The sequence below is a fragment of the Chlamydotis macqueenii genome, chromosome 1, assembly GCF_036417535.1.
Source record: "Chlamydotis macqueenii isolate bChlMac1 chromosome 1, bChlMac1.mat, whole genome shotgun sequence".
In the NCBI taxonomy this organism is placed as follows: domain Eukaryota; kingdom Metazoa; phylum Chordata; class Aves; order Otidiformes; family Otididae; genus Chlamydotis; species Chlamydotis macqueenii.
Window position 1 is genome coordinate 2,022,671 of NC_141556.1, and position 20,220 is coordinate 2,042,890.

A 20,220-nucleotide genomic window follows, 5' to 3' on the forward strand; every position below is an offset into this window, starting at 1 on the left:
GCAGAAGTGTCTCCGGCCCACCACGCTGGGTGACGCTGAGGGGTTCATGAGCTGCTTTTCTCCTAAAAAGTACCATTTTAGAGAAAAAGTGTGTCCAGGGGAAGCAGAACGGTGAGCAGGGAAAGGGGAGTGATGGAGGGGGGAGGTATGGTTGAGCACCTGGTTTTGGGTGGTGCTGGAGCAGGCAGTGGCTTTTTTGTTGGAAAGGTTGGAGGAAAATATACGGAAAGGTGGTGGAAGATTGCCAGTGGTGGAGATGGGGTCAGCTGCTACAGCCTGGATCCAGGAGGTCGCCCCCAGCCAAGTCCCATCCCAAGGGATCCTCTACGTCCCATTTGAGATGATCGCCATGTCCCATCCTAGATGAACCTCTAGGTCCCACCCTAGGTGAACCTCCATGGCCCATTCTAAGTGATGCTTCATCTGCCACCCCATGGGATCCCTCCTCAGGTCCCATCTTAGATGATTCCCCCAGGTCCCATCCTGGCAGATCCCCCAGGGCCAATCACTGGGAGGATCCTCCAAGCCCCATCCTAAGTGATCTCCAGCGTGCCATCCCAGGTGACCTCCTCTCAGGTCTCATCTTAGGTGATCCCCCACATGTTATTCCAAGAGATGTCACAGGACTCATCTCAGATAGTCCCGGAAGCTCCTTCCTCAGTGGTCACCCGTGTCGCATCCCAGGTGACCCTCCTCCAGGTCCCCTCTTAGCTGATCCCTCAGGTCTTAACCCAAGGGATCCGCCAGGTCCTAGCCCAGTTGATCCCCCCAGGACCCATCTCAGGTGACCCCTAATCCAAGTCCCACCCTGAGATCTCAATTCCCAGCTGCAGGGGACCCTCCCGGCCAGGTTTTGAGGTGAAAATGGGCAGTCTCTCTTCCTTAGCACCCCACGTCCCCACCTTGCCCTCCTACCAGGCACTGAGTGCATCTCCCGTACCTGCTCAATTAATTTCATCGTTAACCAACACCCTGTTCCAACTGCCCGGTGAATCATAGATCCGTCCCGCGTGGCGGGAGGCCGCGTTCGAGCGCCAGGCGGGATCCCGCACGCTCCGTTAGCTCCTTCCCCTCCAGCTGCACAATTTAGGCCTGGAAAGCTGGATTTTGGGAAGAAAACAAGACCCTGTTGTCCATCCCAAGCGATGCTGGTGGAAACCATCCCACCACGCTCCCCAGCATCAAACTGGGGGAGAAACGGGCGAATGTCCTCGGTGCAAGAGCACAAATAAATTTTCTTCTCCGGGCCGGCACCGCTGTTGATGGGGCGGCGGGGCCGGCGTTTCCGGCCGGGGTCCGGCCGCCCCTTGAAGATGGTCGCGAAGAAAAACCAGCTCAGGATAAGTGGCGTGAAAAAAAAGACTCCGTAATTAAACAACCCAGGAACAGAAGGAGGAAAGGTCAGGCCTAAAAATATAGGCCTCTGAAACACAGCATTAATAAATAATCACATTTCTGGGAAGAGTTAATTTATTTTATTTTTTTTTTGCTGGGTTTTGCGCCCCTCTCATTCCCTGCAGAGCTGCAGGCAGGGTGGGTGTGCGAGCAAGAGGGCAGCGCGCGGTGAAGGTGCTGGGCTGGGGGCTGTGCCTGGGGTGGAGCGAGCGTGGGCGTGCTCAGCCCCGCCGGCTGGCGTGCAGGCGCTTGCCCAGTTTTCCCAGTATCAGGAAAACAACTGGGATTGCCAAAGATCCCGGCTCCAGGGATGGGCAGGAGGTAGGGGGTGAAGTCCTCGTGGTGGCTTCAACATCCCCGGAGCCACGATGTCACCAACGAAACAGCTCGTTAGCGACCGAACATTAATAAGCCCCGTCAAAATTAATTTTCCCTGCCTTTCCATGTAGGGAATCACCCCAGCCCAGGGCGGGAGGAGTGCTGCAACTGGGTTTCACCCTCTTTGTGGGGAAACTGAGTCACGGGGAGCACGGCGGGGTGGATGACGGCCAGGAAAGGTGAATCCTGCTCTACTTTGGGATGGGGATTGGGGATAAACCCAGCTGCCAGCTCTCCCCTTGGCTTGGGGGGGAGGAAAGGGACCCCAAACCCTTGGGATGCAGAGAGCAGACCCCAAAAGCGATGGGGATTTGGGGTGGCGACAGCCACAACCCTGGGGGCTGCAACTGGAGGGTGCCCAGCACCCACGAGGGGCATTTTTCCGGTTTGTGGGGAAGAGGAACTGGGGGGAAAGAGGATGGGGGTGATGACACTGGCTGGGATGACCTGATGTCGATGATTTGGGGGGGAAGAGAAGCCAAAAGAAGCACTGGCAGCCACCAGGACGTGGAGGGACATTTCTTTATTGGCCACCAGCACCTCTATGAACACCAGAGGAGCGTCTCGTAGGGGGCGGGGGGAGGGACCATTCACGATTGTCTGCACCCCGAGCCCCATCCTGCCACGTGGGATGCCAGCATCCGATGCAGACGCTGGCTGGCGATGCTCCGGCTGGGAGAAAAGAGGATTTTCCAGCCCAGGACGGTGGAGAGACGGCAACAGGGGATGGAGGGGCTGAGGGACCACCACAATCTCTGTTCCCTATGAAGAAATTAAGGAAAATTTTTAAAAAGCACCATGAACATAGACTGTTTTTCCAACCACCAGCAAAAGTTGCAGGGCAGGAGGCGGTCGGGATGGGGGAGATGCAAGATTTGGGGTGGCCGTTGCAACGGGTGTGGTGGACCCCATGGTCCAGGACTTTCTGTGCACAGGGGATTGGGCACGAAGCCACGTCCCAGTGAGTTACCTGCGAGGTGGGGTTGGAGGTGGGTGGCGGGGGGCTCACTTCTCCGTCATCATCCTCACAAACTCCTCGTAGTTGACCTGGCCGTCGTCGTTGCAGTCGGCCTCCTTGATCATCTCGTCCACCTCCTCGTCCGTCAGCTTCTCACCCAGGTTGGTCATGACGTGCCGCAGCTCCGCCGCGCTGATGTAGCCGTTGCCGTCCTTGTCAAAGACACGGAAAGCCTCGCGGATCTCCTCCTCGCTGTCCGTGTCCCTCATCTTCCTCGCCATCAGCGAGAGGAACTCGGGGAAATCGATGGTGCCACTACCGTCAGCATCCACCTCCCCCACCATGTCCTGCAGCTCTGCCTCGGTGGGGTTTTGCCCCAAGGAGCGCATGACGGTGCCCAACTCCTTCGTGGTGATACAACCGTCTCCATCCCGGTCGAAAAGGGAAAAAGCCTCCTTGAATTCGGCGATCTTCTCCTCCGACAGCCGCTCGGCCATGGCGCTCCCCGCTCGCACGCAGTTCTGTCCCGGCACGCTGTGGTGCCGGCGGGGAGGCGCGGATGGGGCCTCCTCCCTCCAAACCTGCCTCTACCCGGATGAGGAGGAGGAGGCAGGAGCACGCGAGAGAGGCTGAGCCACGGGGTCAGCCGGAACGGTTCAGCTGGACCCCGGTGGAGCTTGCAGGGGAATTTTGGGGTGCTGGAGAAGAAGGGTGACCACCAGCCCCCTCGGGCCACCCTGGCTGCCGTCTCGTTTGCTCTGCTTGTGGCATTTTGCGGGGCCGGCTCCGAACAAAGCCCCTAATTAAAGGATCTGCGCTGCGGCTCGCAGCAGAGCGGTGGTTTTGGGGTGGGGATACGCACTGTTTCCAGGCACTTTGGTGGGGTTTGGCGTTGCGCAAAGGCCTCCAGCTTTGCATGGAGGTGGTTGAGATGTTCCCCCCTCAAATCTCCCCAGCTCCAGGCCCACCACGGCGATGCCGGTAGCGTGTCAAAGCTGCCAAGGGAGGGTTTCCTTCTGCAGGTCCAGGCAGAGCCCGGCTGCCTGGAGCTGATGAGCTCCGCGCTGACGGAGACCTGAATCAGCAGTGACACCTCTCCCGGGCTCCCCGAGAACGGCCCTGCGGCCCCCGGGGTGGCTGACGTGGTGGTGCATCAGGTGAGCGGTGTCATGAGTCCTGCCCGGTTAGTCAGGGGTTAACCCGGGAGTGGGGATTGACCATGCTGTGATGGCCAGCTTTCGGCTTTACTCATCTCTTACAGCAGGGAGTGCAGGAGCGTTCAGAGACAAATGATGATGAGGGCAATTTCTCTGTCCAGCTGTCCATCTGTGCTACTGTCCATCCATCCATCTGTTCTCACCACCTTCCATCCATCCCTCCATCCATTTATCTGTTCGTCCATCCATGCATGCATCTACTCAGCTGTCCATCCATCCACCCAACCATCCATCCGTGTGTCCATCCATACACCCAACCACATCACCAACATCCATCCATTCATCCAACCATCCCACCAGCCAACCAACCCATCCATATGTCCATCCATCCCATAACCATGTTATCATCCGTTCATCCATTCATCCAACCATCCAACCAACCCATCCATATGTCCATCCATCCCATAACCACGTTATCATCCATCCATCTGTCCATCCAATCATACACGCAGTTGCCCAGTCATCCATCCGTGCATCTGTCCATCCATCCATGCATTTACATGACCATCCATCTCCCTGTCCCTCCATCCCTCTTTCCTATGTGCCCATAACAGTCAAGTGACCTTCACCAGGTGGGCCAAGGAGCTAACGAACCAGATGACCAGGCTCCACAGCAGAAGACAGTTTGACTTGCTCAACTACAGGAAAACGGTACCAGTTTACCCCAATTTAACCCAGTGAGGAATCAGAGCTGTGAGATTTGGAGGGAAAGCCACAAAGCAGAAGGCAGCCCATGGGACAACGTGGGAAATGGGGCCTCCAGGTGGGACAAAGTGTGGGAGGTGATCACCGTCTCGAGGAAAACCTCATCTGGAAAAAACGCAGTCGCAGGGAGGAATCGGCCGAGCCGTGCCAGGAACCCGTCTGGTGAGCGGCACGGCACTACTCACCCCGCGAGCGCGTTTCGGGGAGGGGAGCTCCTGGCAGCTCCTCTTGTGCAACGAGCTGCTCCCTAATTGTCTGCCTAATTGCCCGCGCTTGCTCCTCTCCTCCAGATTTAATAAGATCAAATCAAAATTGCTGTGAAAGAGCCCTGGGCAGCCACGCACGGAGCCAAGAGCAGGGGGAGCTGGCTTGAACCCAGCTGGAAGAAGCAAACACCAACAGAAAACCGGGTGTTTTCCAAGCCTGGGGGGATGGAGGTGTTTGTTCAAGCAATGGGAGGGGAGTTTTTTGAGCTCCAAAATGGGGGTGGGCTGGGTCGGGGGGCACTGGGTCACTTTGCTAAGGACGAAGGGGTTGCTCCTTCCCGGGTGCCCCTTTGTGCTGAGCGAAGCTGGAAGTTGCTGAGGGTTTTTGTTTCCCCGTCGCCTCCCCAACACCAGCACCCATTGTCAGCACCCGTCGTTTTCCCATCACCAGCACCCATGATCTCCCCATCACCTCCACGTTGCCAGCACCCATCACCTCCCCATCACCAGCACCCATTGCCAGCACCCGTCATTTTCCCATCACCAGCACCCATGATCTCCCCATCACCTCCCCATCACCAGCACCCATCACCTCCCCATCACCAGCACCCATTGCCAGCACCCATCGACTCCCAATCACCTCCCCATCACCACCACCCATCACCTCCCCATCACCACCACCCATTGCCTCCCATGTTTGCATCAGTCTTTGGGAGAAGGTCAAGCCAGCACTTGACTTTCACTGTGCTTAACTGCGCCCTCATTAGCACGACAGGATAATTAGCCTAATAAAACTGCCTGCTGGCCCATCAAATCCCCCGGTTTACGGTCGAGTCCTATTTACGGCGTCTGAGATGGGCCATGGGGTGGGACGGGAAGGTGCCGAGGCCACCACGGCGGGAGGCGGGAGCACGCGGCCCCCGGTTGATGGATATTTTGGCAGGCCGATTTCCCAGGATGTCTCCAACCGGGGTCAGAGGGGTCGATGCTCAGACGAAGGAGGGTGCAAGCGGCCGACGTTAAAGCCTCCCACGGCGTTTTCCAGGCCGCGTCGCCCTCGGTGTCTGGTTTCGAGCGGTCTGATCCAGGTAACGGCTCAAGAACAACTCCCAAACCAGATGGTTAATGGCACCCGGTCGGATTATTCTGAGCCTGGGCGGCTCGTAAGGCCAGCCCAGCTGTGCGCAGATGTGCGCGGCGACGGCTGGCTTCGCGTTTGCAGACGAGGCGGCGGGTGAGGGGGGAGAGGCTGATGAATTGGTGGAAAAAGAGAAAGTCGGAGGCGGATTGGGAAAAGGGCTCCAGCGAGGAAACCTCCGCAGGGCCCCCGTGCCGCTGCGCCAGCCCTGACTCGCTGAGGCCGGCTGGTCTCACGAGCGTCTGCGGGGACGGGGAGGAAGCTCTGCAAAGCCCGGCATAAATCGTGTCGAGGTTTAATGTGGAAAACGGGATTTCGGAGAGGTTGAGCTTGGGCATGATCCCGCAACGGCTGCGGGGGGTTCTCCAGGGGATGGCAGCTGCTGGGTGTAAAATTTGGGCTTCGGTGGTTTGCGTTTTATTTTAGGCATTGTTTTGAAGGGGGTTTCCAAAGTCAAGGGCGAACTGCAGGGTCCGCAGCTCCTAAAGTCAGGCTTTTCTAGCCCAAGCGAAGGGACCCCGGTCCCACTTCTGGGCCTGCCCGACGTCACCAGACCCCGACACCAGGAAGGTCTCACCTGTAGATCGGAGCGGCGTTGGCTCCTCTCCGCACGTAGCGCCCGAGCTGGGTGGATCCCCAAAAGTAAACACGGAGCCAGGGAGCTGCTTACGGAAGGCGGAGGTGCCCACGCGTCCGCTGGCCACGGGCGCTTACCCTCTCCCTGGCCAAGGTGTCCAAGGACATAGGGGCTCAGCAGGGCTCGGTGGGCCAGGTTCCCCCTCTACCCTGGGCTATTTCACCTCGCTGTGTCCTGACGTCCCCCTCCCGTCCATGGGATGAGGGGAAAAAAATCTGGCAGCGCAGGCGCGGAGAGGCCCGGCTGGGCCCCGATGGAGCTGGGCGCAGGAGGAAACCAGGAAAGCCTGGCTTGTTTAGTCTAGCGAAGCGAGGGCGGCCGGCTGCGGTCTGCGCATTCCTCCCCGGAGGGACGGAGCGGGGATAGGAGCCACGAGGAGTCCGGGGGAACTGGCTTTTAAAGGGAAATTAAGTTTTTGGCTGATTTGCTGTCTGTTGGTTACAGGATGACGAGACGAAGGTTCAGCCCCAGCCTGGCGCGCGGGAGGAGAAGCAGGCTCTCCGCAGGATTTCCTCTCTCTGTGCCCCAGCAGCTCATTAATGCTTTTTATTTTTTCTTTTGGCTAAAGGAGCCTCTTTTCCAGCTTCTCCCTGCTTGGGAAGGGCTGAGTTCCCTCCAGATCAAAACAGCTTCACAGGTCTGTAAACCCCGTCCCTGCAAACCGAGCTGGGCCCCGGGGGCACAGCGGGGGACGCAGGGATGCAGGGCCACCCCGAGAGAGCTGGCTGGGATCCGGGGTTGCTCTTCCCAAAGAGCTGCAGCCCAGACGCCTCCCTACATGGTCAGGCTGGAGTTTTTCAGGAGGGCTGCAGAGACCTGACGGTTTCGTCACGCTGCTGCTAACTGGGTGCTCCCCACCGCCCCGGGGGAAGCTGCCGCAGCAAGGTCTCCCCTTCCACTCGAGGCCACTTCTGAAGGTTCATTTAGGAGATTTTAAAATATTTGCTAACTGGGGACCCTTTCAGTTGTGGAGGGTGGTTTCTTTTCTGTAGGAAGGAGGTTTCCGCGCCCCAGAAGGGCAGCGACTGTCCCCACTGCTCCCTTTTCCCCCAGAAAGGGAGGACGAGTGATGCAAGCGCCGCGGTGAGTCAGGCAGCTGTGCCCTGTTTGACAGCAACCGCCCACCGCGCACCAAGGGCGGCGGCTGCCGGGCCCCAGGGGCTGCACACGGAGCCGTAAACCGCCAGCTCGGGTCCTGCCCCGCCGCGGCGGCGCAAAGAGGAACCGTGACAGGAAGAGGGGTGTGAATAAAGCCACGGCTTCCTCCTGCGAGCCGCAGCCCCGTGCCCGGAGCGCGCGGCCGTAGGTGCGGGAGAAGCGCAGGTCTGGCAGCAGCCGCAGCGCGAGCGTGGCCGTTGGAGGTAGCGACTCAGGAGGCAGGCAAGAGGCTGTCAGGAATTTAATTGTACTTGGCACTCGAAACTGTACAATACATTTACAGAGAACCCCACGTTCGTGTCTATGTACACCCTCTTCCGTTTCCAACACTACTGGCCAAACACGTGACAGGCAGTGACCCTTTCCACACGAGCTACGGCTCCTCGAGCGCAGATTTGGGGTAACGCTCCAGGACGGGTGTCGCGGGCTCGCTGTCCTTGCCCCATCATCACCAGTCGAAGGACAGGAACAACCTGCTGGCTTTGCTCCAAGCTGTCACCTCTTTGTTTCCTACAACGCTTCGTTACCATCCTGGCATCTCTCCTACGAATCTTTGGACCGCTAGGACACGGCGCTGTCGCCGCTATGAGTATATACAACCACTAATCTCTTTTGTCCTTACATCTCATCAGCTTCAAACGTTTTCTTTTCTCTACCTTTCTACCACATGCAATAACCCCTGGGTTGCCTCCAGTCCTGCCTCCTTGCGGAAGGCATTTCATTTCCAAAAGGCAACGTTAACAAGAAAAATCTACCTTCACTCCCTGCTATTCCCCTCTAGCTGCTGCTCCTCTTCCCTCCCCAAACCCTTTACAACTTGCCTAAAACCTTTCTAAAACCCCTCGTTAGCAACGCAGTTCTCTTCCAGTAGTCCGGAGCGCGCACAAACCGTTACCGGGTTACGTCGAGCGTCTCCTCCCAGCCACCGGCTCGTAACGCCGCGGCTCGCCCGCGCTCCGCAGAACTGTGGAGTGACATGAGAAACAGTATGTACAGGCAAGAGCAAGAAGGATCAAGTACTTGAAAGGAAATGCCAAGTCTGAACAACAACAAGAAGAACAAAATACAAAAGTAAAAAAAAGAAAAACAAAAAAAAAAGAAAAACAAAGAAAACAACAACAAGAAAAAAACCCCAAACAAATTTGAAACAAAACAACTAATAAAAAAAAAAATTAAATATCTGGCAGGTTACAAGAGTGAAAATGAGGAATGTACAAAGGACACACGAAGATTAAAGATTCCAGTAGGTAAATTGAGAACCTGTTGAACCTGGAGTCTGTTTTTTCTCTCTTTTTTAACAGGAAAGGTTGCATGGATTATGAGAACCACCCCCTGCGAAACATGCGCCGTGCAAGACAAGAAGGAAACGTGAATTCAGGTTTCTCATCTCGGTGAGGGCCCAAACTTCCGCTTTAGCTTGACCATTTTCCAGCCTCAAACACCGCATGTGGAAATCTTTCCGAAACCAAAGCGTGCTCTTCAGATCTGCCACGAGCAGACAAAAAGCACGAGGGCTCGTGAATCACTCACGGCATTAAAACCGGGCTTAAAGTGGCCACGTTTGTGAAAAACAGACTCCAGTTCGACAGTGTTAACTGTATACCGGTAGCTGCCATTACAACATAAAAAACAACAACAAAAATTCTGTTCAGTAGAGTGAATCCAATCATGCTCACATTGCAAGAAAAATGTACACGTTATTTATAAATAAACAGTCTTCCACCAGGAGGTTGCTGGGCTCCTCTTTACACCAGCGTTTCTTTTCGCTTGCCGCTTAGCTGCTTCTCCCTCGTTTTTCGGTGCCCAGATGATGTTCTGTGCGTCTTCACGCCCTTGGCTTCCTCCGAGTCCAGGACGGAGCCACACTCGGACGTGCTTTCGTCTAGCTCCATCTCGGTGACGCCGGACACGGCAGACTGCCTCTTCTGGGCTTTGACGTTGGGCGCCGAGGGGTTGTTCTCCTCCGACTCTTCGCTCAGCTCCGGCAGCTCCTTCAGCTCTGCAGCGGCAGCGGTCCGCTGGAAGGGAGCGATGGCCGTTCGGATGCAGTTAACCCATTGCTGCTTGTGGAAGACGTCATTGGCCTGCAGCGTGTGGGACTGGCCCGGGGAGGGATCTTGGAAACGAACTCGGAAGATATTTTTAGCTGAAGATAAACATAGGAAAAAGCAGATCAGTTCCTAGCTCAATGTTTAGAGATTCCATCGCTAGACAAGTGACCTGGACTGCCCTGCTCTGCTTCAGGGAAAGCGTCCAAAACCCCACCAACGCCCCCGCTCCCCTGCAAACCCCAGAACCTGGCACAGACACGTGGAAATAGATGTTTTCTAAGCCGAGCACCAGCTGTAAAGAGCCATTATGTAAGTTTACGGCCACCAAATATAAAACTGCAAAGCCCAGTGGTGACACTCTAACGGCGGACGTTAACACGCATCACACGTCTGCCATCCCAAAGGCACCTCAGCCCAGGTGTAATCTCTCCTCACCAACAGACTCCCAGGCAGACGAGGCGGTTTGGTCCGTACCTTTATCGGAATTGCCAAAAGCTCCTCGGAAAGATCCTCCCATTTTCACATCGCCATCCTGCAGGTCTTCGAGGAGCAGCTCCTGGACGGGGATCGGCTGCCTGTACACTTGGTAGGCCTGGCGCTCGTTGCGAGTGACTGGCCGGGTCAAAACCAGGATGTCTTGGAAGAGGAAGACATAGAGTTTCTGAAAGAGAAAACACATTTGAATATGAGCAAAGCGTTGTACTCTGCCTTCAAAGAGGTCACAGGCCACGTTATCTGAAGTTTCACCCACGTTAAGTTTCTGACAAGTTCCTGTTACAGCAACGTAAGGCCCTGGCACCGGTGGCACAGACCAGACTTACATCAGTAGGTTTATTATTTTAGTGACCCTTAAAAAAGTGAATTATATTTTACAGATGCCAAGAATAGGATGATTAGAAACAAAATCTTTTCTGGTAATACAAAATGCTTCGTGTGTACAGAAGTGTAATGGCCAAATCAAACAAAAAAACCCTCCTCCAACCAACAAAAAAAATAAAGAAAAAAGATTTGATGTTTAAAATGAGGTTACTCCTGCAAGCCAGAACAAAAGGCATCAAGCCCTTGAGTACAGCGGGGTCTTTCAGTGCCGCTCCAGCGGGAGATAAACTTCTGGCAGTTCACCTCAAAGCCAAACAAGCTTTTGCAGGAACACTTTTGTTTGGAAGAGCTGTGCGCCAGCGCTCTTAATGGGGAATGTCAGAGCACCTGAAAGTAAACAGCCGGCAGGAAATCCCTTTTGATCGAGTGCTTGGGCACAGAGCACACTTTCTATAGTAATTTTGTGCTAATTATTTTCCAGCTTCTGAAGGCCAATGGTAAAGCTGTCAGCAGGAAACTTTCCCTTACACTTTGTAGATTGCCATCAGGTGCTTTCTCTCCCGCTTTTTCTATTCAGCTAATTGTCTGAACTACCCCGAAGGATGGAAGGGCTCCTGGTCCCGCTGTAACAGACAAATGGTTTTAACTACCTCTGAGGGAAGGCTTTCAAACTTGAGAATTAATGACCATGAACACCAGGGACTTACATGTCCATTTTTATTCTTCAGCTCCCCATGGCACAGTAAAGCTTTGCTGCCTTCGATCCTTGGGTCCTTCTGCTTCTCATCCAGGTACTCCAGCTTGTCGATGTAATACTGGCACTCCGACTCCCCCTTCTTCAGGTTGATGTCAGAGAGGACTCCTTGGATTATAGATATCTACAAACCAAAACATTTACACATGATTAAATAGTGACCTCCTCCCCTTCAAGTGCTAGTTAACAACTCCAGATGATGGCATCCATGTGGACTCATCTCTCATTTGCTTTCATTAGGGGTTACGGTCACAGATTTCTGTCCACCGAGAAAACCACCCCAGGAAATTGCTGAGGGTTTAGGAAAGCTTTCTGGAGCTTCAGAGTGACACGCTTACGTCAGAACAACGATCTCAAAATCACTGTTACTTACGGCTTCTTCCAGAATCTGGATATCAGGGTGGTCTTTGGGAGTGTGCCTCAGGATCTCTTTTAGGAGCAGCGGGTATTTGACCAGCCGACTTCGAGGGATGTCCAAGAAGCTCCAAAGGTCTAGCTTGCGGCTGAAAGGAGACTCAAGGCAGCGCTGGAGGAAGTCCTGAACTCTCCGGTCCTGCTTCTTCTGATCCAGAAGTGCTTTGGCTGCCAGCTGATTGCTGCAGTAACCTTTGTAGGCATGCAGTCGTGGTAACTGCAGGAGAAGAGAACGATATCCAGGAGTCAAATTCCATGTAGGAAAAGCAAATCACATCCACATGTCAAACTTGGGGAGTTCTACTTCCCCTACCAAGATACTTTGCCCGATAAAGAAAAGTTAACAGACTGTCTTGTATATGTAGCTAGTCTTCCGTGAGGGGAACAAGGGCATCTGCACGCAGTGCCTTTGAAGTTCAGATGTTTGAGATTAACAGTGATAACACTGTTGAAATCACACCAGTGCCAAACGGTCCAGGAGATACAGACGTTTGAAACATAAATCAGCAAGTGATTGCAGTCACACTAGTGTAAGTCTCCAGGGTGAAACCGTGGCCCATTACGGCTGACTGACTCCCATTGTTTTCAGTGTAGCCGGGATTTCCGTTTCAATCTTTCGCTCAAGGCCACAAAAGCCCACAGCTTTTCGGCTTCTAGCTTTAAACGTCCTTTAAGCGCGTTTTTAGCCTCCAAGTTCTGTACTCACCCACTTGACAAGAATGGGCCCGATCTGCTCCACTGTTCCATCTGGTTTTGTTGCTTCTCCTAAACTTGCCAACAAGTCTGGAATTGAAACACAAAAATAGAAATCGCATCGATGCCCCAGTAAGCTGTTCTAACGTGAGCAAGCACACAGAGTTTAACTCTCAGTCAGCACGTGATGTGAAAATCATCTAGTTGCTCTCACCTTCATGCAGAGGAATATAAGAATCCAAGTCCCCAAAGATGTGGGTGAGCTCCTCCTCAGACATGATAGAGAGTTTCAGCATGGGATCGTGATAGGCCTGTCAAAGAACGTGGGTATTAAACACACTCAAATCTCCTAAGCCCAAAAACTGGCAATTTAAATGTGAGGGGATGGATCTCATGCAGGACAGATATGAAGCGAAGCCAACAGAAACAGTAACACTGACTTTGATTGCTAAAAGATTCACCTCTCTATCAAGGTATCAAATGAAAAGGACTTTCCTGTCTTAACTGTTCTCATCTGGGAGAGGGATTCCCCAACGAGCTCTGCAGGACTGCAAAGCGCAGTCTTTTTTTTTTTGGCTGGGTTTGTTGCAATCAAACCAGTACTGCAGGATTGCTCACGTCAGCCCTCCAGAACAGCTTTCAAAATGTGGATTCTAAGCCTGATAAAGCTGATACGTAATGTTTGGAGGTGCAAAGAAACTTCATTATCATCTGCGATATGATCAATATGATTACTGACTGCAGGAAAATAAAAGAAAACCACTCACCTTTCTGGCAAGCTTCAGGTCTTCGATCAGGTCCTGCTCTCCCCTGGACATTTCGTATATTGCCTGTGAGGAAGGGGATAAAGCATGGAGAGTCATTTTTAATCCCAGTCTTCCTCTGAAAGAGCCTTTCAGCCCACATAATGTACATCCTGCCTCTGCAGCTTGAATAGGCGGTTTCGCCGTCTGAATCACTGTATGCCACCTGGGCACGACGACCTCAAGTAAATCTGCCGGCTTTCCCAGCTCTGAGAAAGCAACGTTACTTACAACTGTGTGAAAGCTCTGACGCTCACGCGCAAGCCAAATTAAATATTAGCACCTTTTAAATCACTGCTTTTACACAGGCGACTACGAAAAAAAACAAAAGCCAGAAAACCACAGAGGTCAAATCCCAGGCGTTTTTAGTCAGCTTCTGTGTTGTCACTAGAAGATTTGTCTAAGAACTACAGGAAAAAGGCAAGCCAAGGCCTTGCCATTTGGCTTTCAACCAATTGTCAAGAGCTTTAAGAGCAAGACAGCTGGCTTTACGAGAAACCCGACTTTGGGTCTGCTGCAAAGCAACCAGCGTGGCTGGGTCTCAAATGTCAGAAATGCTGAGCACCCCCACGGCAAGAGTTTGGCACCTCTGAAGGGTCAAACTGGGGAGACAAACTCCCTAGTGACTCAAGAGAGAGAAGCCTACCTTTTCCCATGCCTAATGCAGAAATAAATCAAGCAGTTTGGAAATGAAGGTGCACTGGAAGACACAGTCACCCACAGATGCTCATTACTCCTTTCCCCGCCAAGGAAACAGCCCAAGCTGAGGCCTCGGCTGCCTTTCCCAGTCCTGCTGTTTAACGGGCAGCTTACCTCCTGGCGCTTAATTTCTTTGGTGCTCAGGGACTCTTTCATGTTGACATCTAACATCTCAGACCAAAGGACACTGTTTCTTCTTTTAGGAGGAGTAGGAGCAGCTGATTTGCTACATGACTTCTGGGCACAGCTAGGAGACTTGCTGTCACTGCGAAGGGCAAACGACTATAGGGATTTAAAAAAAAAAAAAAATTAAAAAAAAAAAACGTAGAGCCAACATTTCAGAAGTACAGGAGTATTATACTGTTATCCATACCCCTCCCAATCCTTCATCCTCCTCTGTTGTATAGGGCAGGAAAACACACCCAGACACTTTTCCTCAGATAAAGGAACACTTTAATCAAGCTGCTGAAAAAGCCCCGAGAGCCCGGAGACCGGCAAGCTTTTCCATGTGCCTCTCCCTGCACTGACCCAGCAGCAGCGCTTTGGAGGAGGATGGGCAGGTAAAGCTTGGGACTATTTCCAAGGTATGAGGAAGTAAACACGCTAGGATCATAATTCTACCTACAACGGGGTTAATGAGGAGCCACTTGACCTTTGCCCTTGCAATTCGCAATGTTATTGAAACCCAGATGCAGAAGCGCCTTATCTGCACGCGTGGGGTACAGCGTTCCTTAGACAACGCTTCTCTGACACCACTGAAAGATCGCAGAACAGCAGGGTCAGTTCTCGTTTAAGCACACGCTCCAATACACGTATCTCAAGTACCAGAACAGTTTATCAGCTAATTGTCGCTATCTAAATCATTTTTTACTGCTTAAACTATCAATAACCTCGTTACCTACCAAGCTACCTCTGAACTCTTCTTCATCCCCAACTCCCAAGCAAGCTTTCTGTCCTTGCATGAATCATATAGTACATTTTCAAGAGATGTCTTGAAATCCCAGTGCCTGTTTTAACGCCCATTCCCCTTGTCTCTAGACTTCGAGGACTGGAAGGCTCTGCTTTTTACCTGTATCGTCTGCCCAAAGCGCCGAACCGCACCATTTCTTACAGGAGAGATCAAGTTCGCCAGGGATGTGACCCGTGCTAAAGGTCGAACCCGCTTATTGCTCGGCTCCTGTAAATAAAGCAGAGAACAAATCGTACCGGCTGGGACTCCCACTTTCATTTCTCAAGCTGTCCAGGTTTAAAAAGCACGGACCCACTTAAGGAGTGGGAAACACAGCAAAGAGAGTGTTTGGAAGTAGCCATTCATCTTAAAAGGAAAGCAGAGGCTGTAAATATTTGTCTGAACTTTAAGGCTGCAATTAAACCGCAGAGACTTTGCCCGGTGCAGAAGAGGCAAGATAACACACACATCAGTCAGAATTCAAAATAGGCCTTCAACAGGGACCGTTACGCTTTGAACATAAATGGACTCAAGCGTTCTCCTCTGCAAGGCAAGCGACGGTCATCTAAAGATGGAGCTGTGATCTGCCTCTCCATTTAATCATGTTTTCCTTTGTAGAAAGAATGTGTTTTTCCATTTTCATTTTCTTTTGGAGAGAAAAGCAGCAGTCGCAGCCCAGGACGGCCTCAGCAGCTATTCTAACAAACAGCAAATGACCACATGCTGAACATTCCTGAGGGACAGGCACACACGAAACAGTTTAAAACCTTCACTTCACAAAATTTCTTCCCTCTTCTGCTCTCCCCGACCCCCCGCAAGTCGTCATAATTTTTCTTATACGTTATTTAGATTTGAAAGATAGAGCTTCTGCTTTTCGACACCACTAATCCCTGCTGGGAGCCCGGAGCGCTTTCAATTCTGTCCTGACCGTAAACGCTGCCAAGAAAGAGGAAACGCCCCATGGAAACCTCCTGCTGCTTAAGCTCAGATCAGTTTTTAAAAGCTTGCTGGCAACCCTACATCTTTTACATCCAAAATATTGTGTTGCAAGGACTGTACAGGAAAGGTGTGCACAATGGGACACCGGGAAGAGATGGGCTCGGAGCTTAAGGCTAGGAAAAAGGCTGGATGAGGTGCCCTGGTGCTCCTCAACATCTGGTAGATGGCTGGGCGTGACTCATTATCACAAGGAAGTTTCTTAGCATGAAGTTCAGACGAGTTGATGGAAGCAGCCTCTTTTTTTCACTTCATCTCAATAGAAATTTTACCAAAGCTTTATCAGGCATTTTTTTATTAATGACAGTTGAGTCTCTCCTCTTAGGTTTCAAAAGGCCAAAACGCAAAGATGGAGAAGTCCTTAGGACAAGCTCTCCTCGGTCTCTATTTCCAGTCTGAGATTGCAAGATAAGGTGCCCAAACCCTTGGCTTCTGTGTAGCAACAGAGGTAACAAATGCTGAAAACAAAAAACAAAAAAAAAAAGGGGAAGAGGAACACGCAGAGCTGGATTCCAGTCATGAGACTGAGGAAGCATAAAAGCTACGTATGCGAGATCCGATTTCAGCAACGCGACCCGAGGAGCGGCCCGCCTGCCTGCCTACACGCAGCGTTAAGCAACAGAGGAGGTGAGCTCACACTGAACTAAGCCTTCAAAGTTGCAGGGGGAACATGAAAAGAAACAATTTATGAGCGATGCAGACCAGAAAGGCCTCTTGGCACAGCACAAAGCGCGTTCAAAGCTACGCTCGAAACGTTCGGGTGATCTCAGAAGTATGAGAGTGCTACAGAAACGGGGAACAGCTGTAGGAAAACGCCCTCAACCCCGGGACCCCGACCCTCAGCTGGGTTTAGGTGCAGCTCTGGGAACACTGCAGTCACTCCTTTCCTTTGCCAACCGTGAGCCGCTGCACTCAGGACAGAGCCAGTCGGGAAAAGGATTGTGGAGAAGGCTGGAAAGTTAGGCCAGGCTAAAAAGATGACAAGAAAGGTTTAATTAATTGCAGACGTTTCTGAGCGGAGGTAGAGGATAGGTAATTTACTGCTAGAAAATAACGTATCAGTGTACTGGAATAAATGGACGCAAGTCAAGAGAAGCTTAAGAAACTGCAGGAATGTAAGCAGAAAATACACAGACATAAGCCACACGCAGCTCTGTCAAGGCTGGCGATATAAATAGCATGGAGAAGAAAAATGTGACACTGAAAATTAATAGCAAGAAACCTCAGTGCTTTCGGATGCTTGTACAGTCTTTCGCAGCTCGCTGTTAAAGGGTCAGCTCGGCAGCCTTTCCAGACAGGAGATACAATGACGGTATCTGTGCCGGGGGACACGTGCGAATGCCTGCCCAGCACATCTGTGCCGGGCTGGAGTGACACATGCACGCGCGCAAGGCCTGGCAGAAGGCATTCCTGTCTCTCCCTCTGGGACAGGCGGTGCAAAGGGGCTCCCTGGGATTGTAAATCGCCGCTTTTCTGAACAGTGGGTAAGTACCGAGACGTGCAAAGTCAGGCTTGAAGTGAAAAGCATCTCGAACAAGAGAAGCCCTCCTCTGCTCTGCGGAGGGAGGAATTTCACACATGACCAGAGCATTTTCTCTACATGTGATGTGCTCCCCTGGGGTGTCTGGCCAACAGAAAAACTTCTGTATGCTATAAATTCAGCCTAGCAAAAGTCCGCTTCCCCTCTTTTAAAGAGAATCAAATCCTGCTTTCTGTCCTGAGAGTGCTCTCAGACATGAATGGCTCGACTGCCAAAAAAAAGCATCTGTTTCTTCTTCTTCTCCTTCCAGCGATACTGTTTGATCCAAGGCAGGGAGGGGGGAAAAAATAAAAATCTCTTTCCTTAGAAACTCCACCTTCTCAGAGATCTGCATTGCAGCTTGGGGTTCTGTACCCCCCTTACAGCCAAACTCTGTCACGGTGTAAGCCGAGACGCAGGGCAGTTCATACTACGGATAACTTTGGCTGGGTATTTTTCTTTTTTTTTTTTTTTCCCCCAGTTCTGGACTTGCGCACAGTGATTAGCCTGTCTCCACGCTGTCCGACTTACAGAAGCCTAGATTAGAACCAAGTCTGCAAAGTTTCCGCAACAAGCCAGTGGTGTTAAGCACTACAGCACAGATAATTAAAACCCCACCGAGTTCAACAGCACTTCTGCTTCCATTCAGAATTTTTTTTTCTTTTTTTTCCTCTCAGAGACTCTTTATCAAAAGTGAATATAAATATATCATGAACATACACACAAAAGCTAAATCGGTGCCTCAGCTGGCAGCCAAGACTTCACACCAGAGGAATTTCTTCAAGTGCTTCTAACTGCAGGTTAACTCTTCCTTTTGCGAAGATTGCACCTTGTCGCTCGAAGGAAAACCGATCTCTGCTTTTGAGCAACGAACGTTTTCCTCCAGCAGCACGCACGCCTACAACCTTTCCCCCTGCGCTAGGTAATAATTAGTGGTTTTTACAAGGATCGCTTACTAGAGTGCAATGTCCTACGTGCCTGTCCCAGACCGAGGCGTACAAAAACACGATGACAAATCTAAAAGCCACGCGCAGCAAAACTTCTCCTATTAAGCCAAATATGCAAAAAGGGACTTTAGTCAGCAGCTCGAGTGATTCCTGCCAGAAATCACTGCCACCTGACTCTCTTAAAATAAGACTCACGCGCAAAGAGCTTGCTGAATCTCAAGCTCTGTTCTGAAAACAGCTGTCCGCACTCAAACCGAACAACCGGGCTCTGGTTTGACACGTCAGGACGGAGATGACAACCCTCGCCTTTCCCAAATTCGACTGGCCGTTCCCAGCCAAGGGGGAAATCTGGCCTCGCGCTCCGCTGATAACTCCAGCGGCTCTGGATAGCGACTCAGTACCTGGCGCTGACGGGAGCGTTGGCTTAGGAGTCACCGCTCAAAGCCAGACCCAAAGTTTAACTTCAGACACCCAGCGTGCTGGTTATACCCCACGGAAAATACAGGTTTGAAGAATTACAGGCGATTTACCCGCCTTTAAGAGGTCTGGTTTACGTTACTTCTCTCCCAGCATCTGGTTTCCCTTTTGCACAATGAGATTGCCCAAGTCTGGCTGCTTTAAAGCCAAGATTTTAAGAAGCTGGCGACTCAGCCCCGAGCCCTCAAGCCCCAGAGCTGTCTGGAACTTTTTTTTTTTCTTTTTCTTTTTTTTTTTTTTTTCTTTTCTACTTCATCTGACCGCTAATCTCGGCAATAAAACCCAGCCCAGGGCAGCCGGTCCCTACCTGGCTCCTGGACTCTTGCCTTCAGTCGCAGCAGGAGGCATGCGAGCATCTCCCAGGAATGCAATTATTCTCATTTACATAACAACAGATGATAAAAATAACAATGCTTCAAAGAAGAAAAAACCCTCAAACCCGTAACCAATCCACATTTTTTTTTAAAAATTGTTTATGCAGCGAATAAACGTCCTAATTAGGAAAACTTCTGTCAGTAGAAAGAACACGCTGAGTAACAAGCGATTTTTAAATTAAAATTCCTCTGAGGGGAGCGGGGTCCGGTAAGGCGCTGAGCTCGGTTTCGGCTCTCTGGTCTCACTCCTCCAGGGGCTGTTAACTTGTTTTTTTTAAAAATACTATTTATTTTTAATTAAATCGCTGCCCGTGCCTCACCCCGGGGCCGGCAGCGTACCCAGCCCGTCGCCTGCCCTCAGGATCCGAGAGCGGGAAGGCGAAGGGGGGGGGTGTCCCCAAAACCACCGCTTTCCCCCCAAACTCCCCTCCTTTTTCTCCCTCTCCCCCTCACCTCCTGCTCCCTGAAGGACTGGTTCTGCGCGTCGATCACCCGGATAGTCCTTTTGATGGGCAGCAGCCCCCCGAGCTCGTCGTGAGCCACCATGGCCGCCGTCCGCGGCGTCCCCCTCCCTCCGCCGCCGCCTCAGCCCCCGCTCATCCCGCTCTGCGCCCGCCGCCGCGCCGCGCCCCGATCTCACCGGCGGGGGCGGGGCTACCGCCACGACCACGCCCCTAGGGCCGAAGCCACGCCCACTGGCTGTTAGCCCCGCCCCCCCGCCCCCCAGGCGGGGTGCCCGGCGTCGAGGATTCTCTGAGCGCGTTTCCCAGCCTGTATTTCCTCCTAAACTCCCCAAAAATGGGACCTCTGAGAGGCTCTGCTTTAAGGCAGGGCACCCACTGAGGGCCGAGGGGGTTCCACCACACCTCACGATGGAAAGCGCTTTAAAAAGCGCAGGGCTTTCGCTATTTGCGCTGAAAAGAGACAAAAAAC

General features: G+C 52.2%; 2 protein-coding genes across 2 annotated transcripts; both read right to left on the minus strand.

The window, feature by feature from the left end:
• Nucleotides 1-2,778: 2,778 nt before the first annotated feature.
• On the minus strand, nt 2,779-3,228 carry LOC104477738 (calmodulin, striated muscle). The gene has a single exon (XM_010117916.2). It carries the CDS (start codon nt 3,226-3,228, stop codon nt 2,779-2,781), a length of 450 nt encoding a protein of 149 aa, XP_010116218.1.
• Nucleotides 3,229-8,016: 4,788 nt separating this feature from the next.
• NET1 (neuroepithelial cell transforming 1) lies at nt 8,017-19,871 on the minus strand. Its single transcript, XM_086744438.1, has 10 exons — nt 19,741-19,871; nt 15,095-15,202; nt 14,140-14,307; nt 13,291-13,353; nt 12,738-12,834; nt 12,537-12,613; nt 11,790-12,047; nt 11,370-11,540; nt 10,318-10,504; nt 8,017-9,938 (listed from the first exon to the last, which is right to left on the minus strand). The coding sequence occupies exons 1-10, from the start codon at nt 19,831-19,833 to the stop codon at nt 9,538-9,540; spliced, it is 1,623 nt and encodes a 540-aa protein (XP_086600564.1). The 5' UTR covers nt 19,834-19,871; the 3' UTR covers nt 8,017-9,537.
• Between the last annotated feature and the right edge of the window lie 349 nt (nt 19,872-20,220).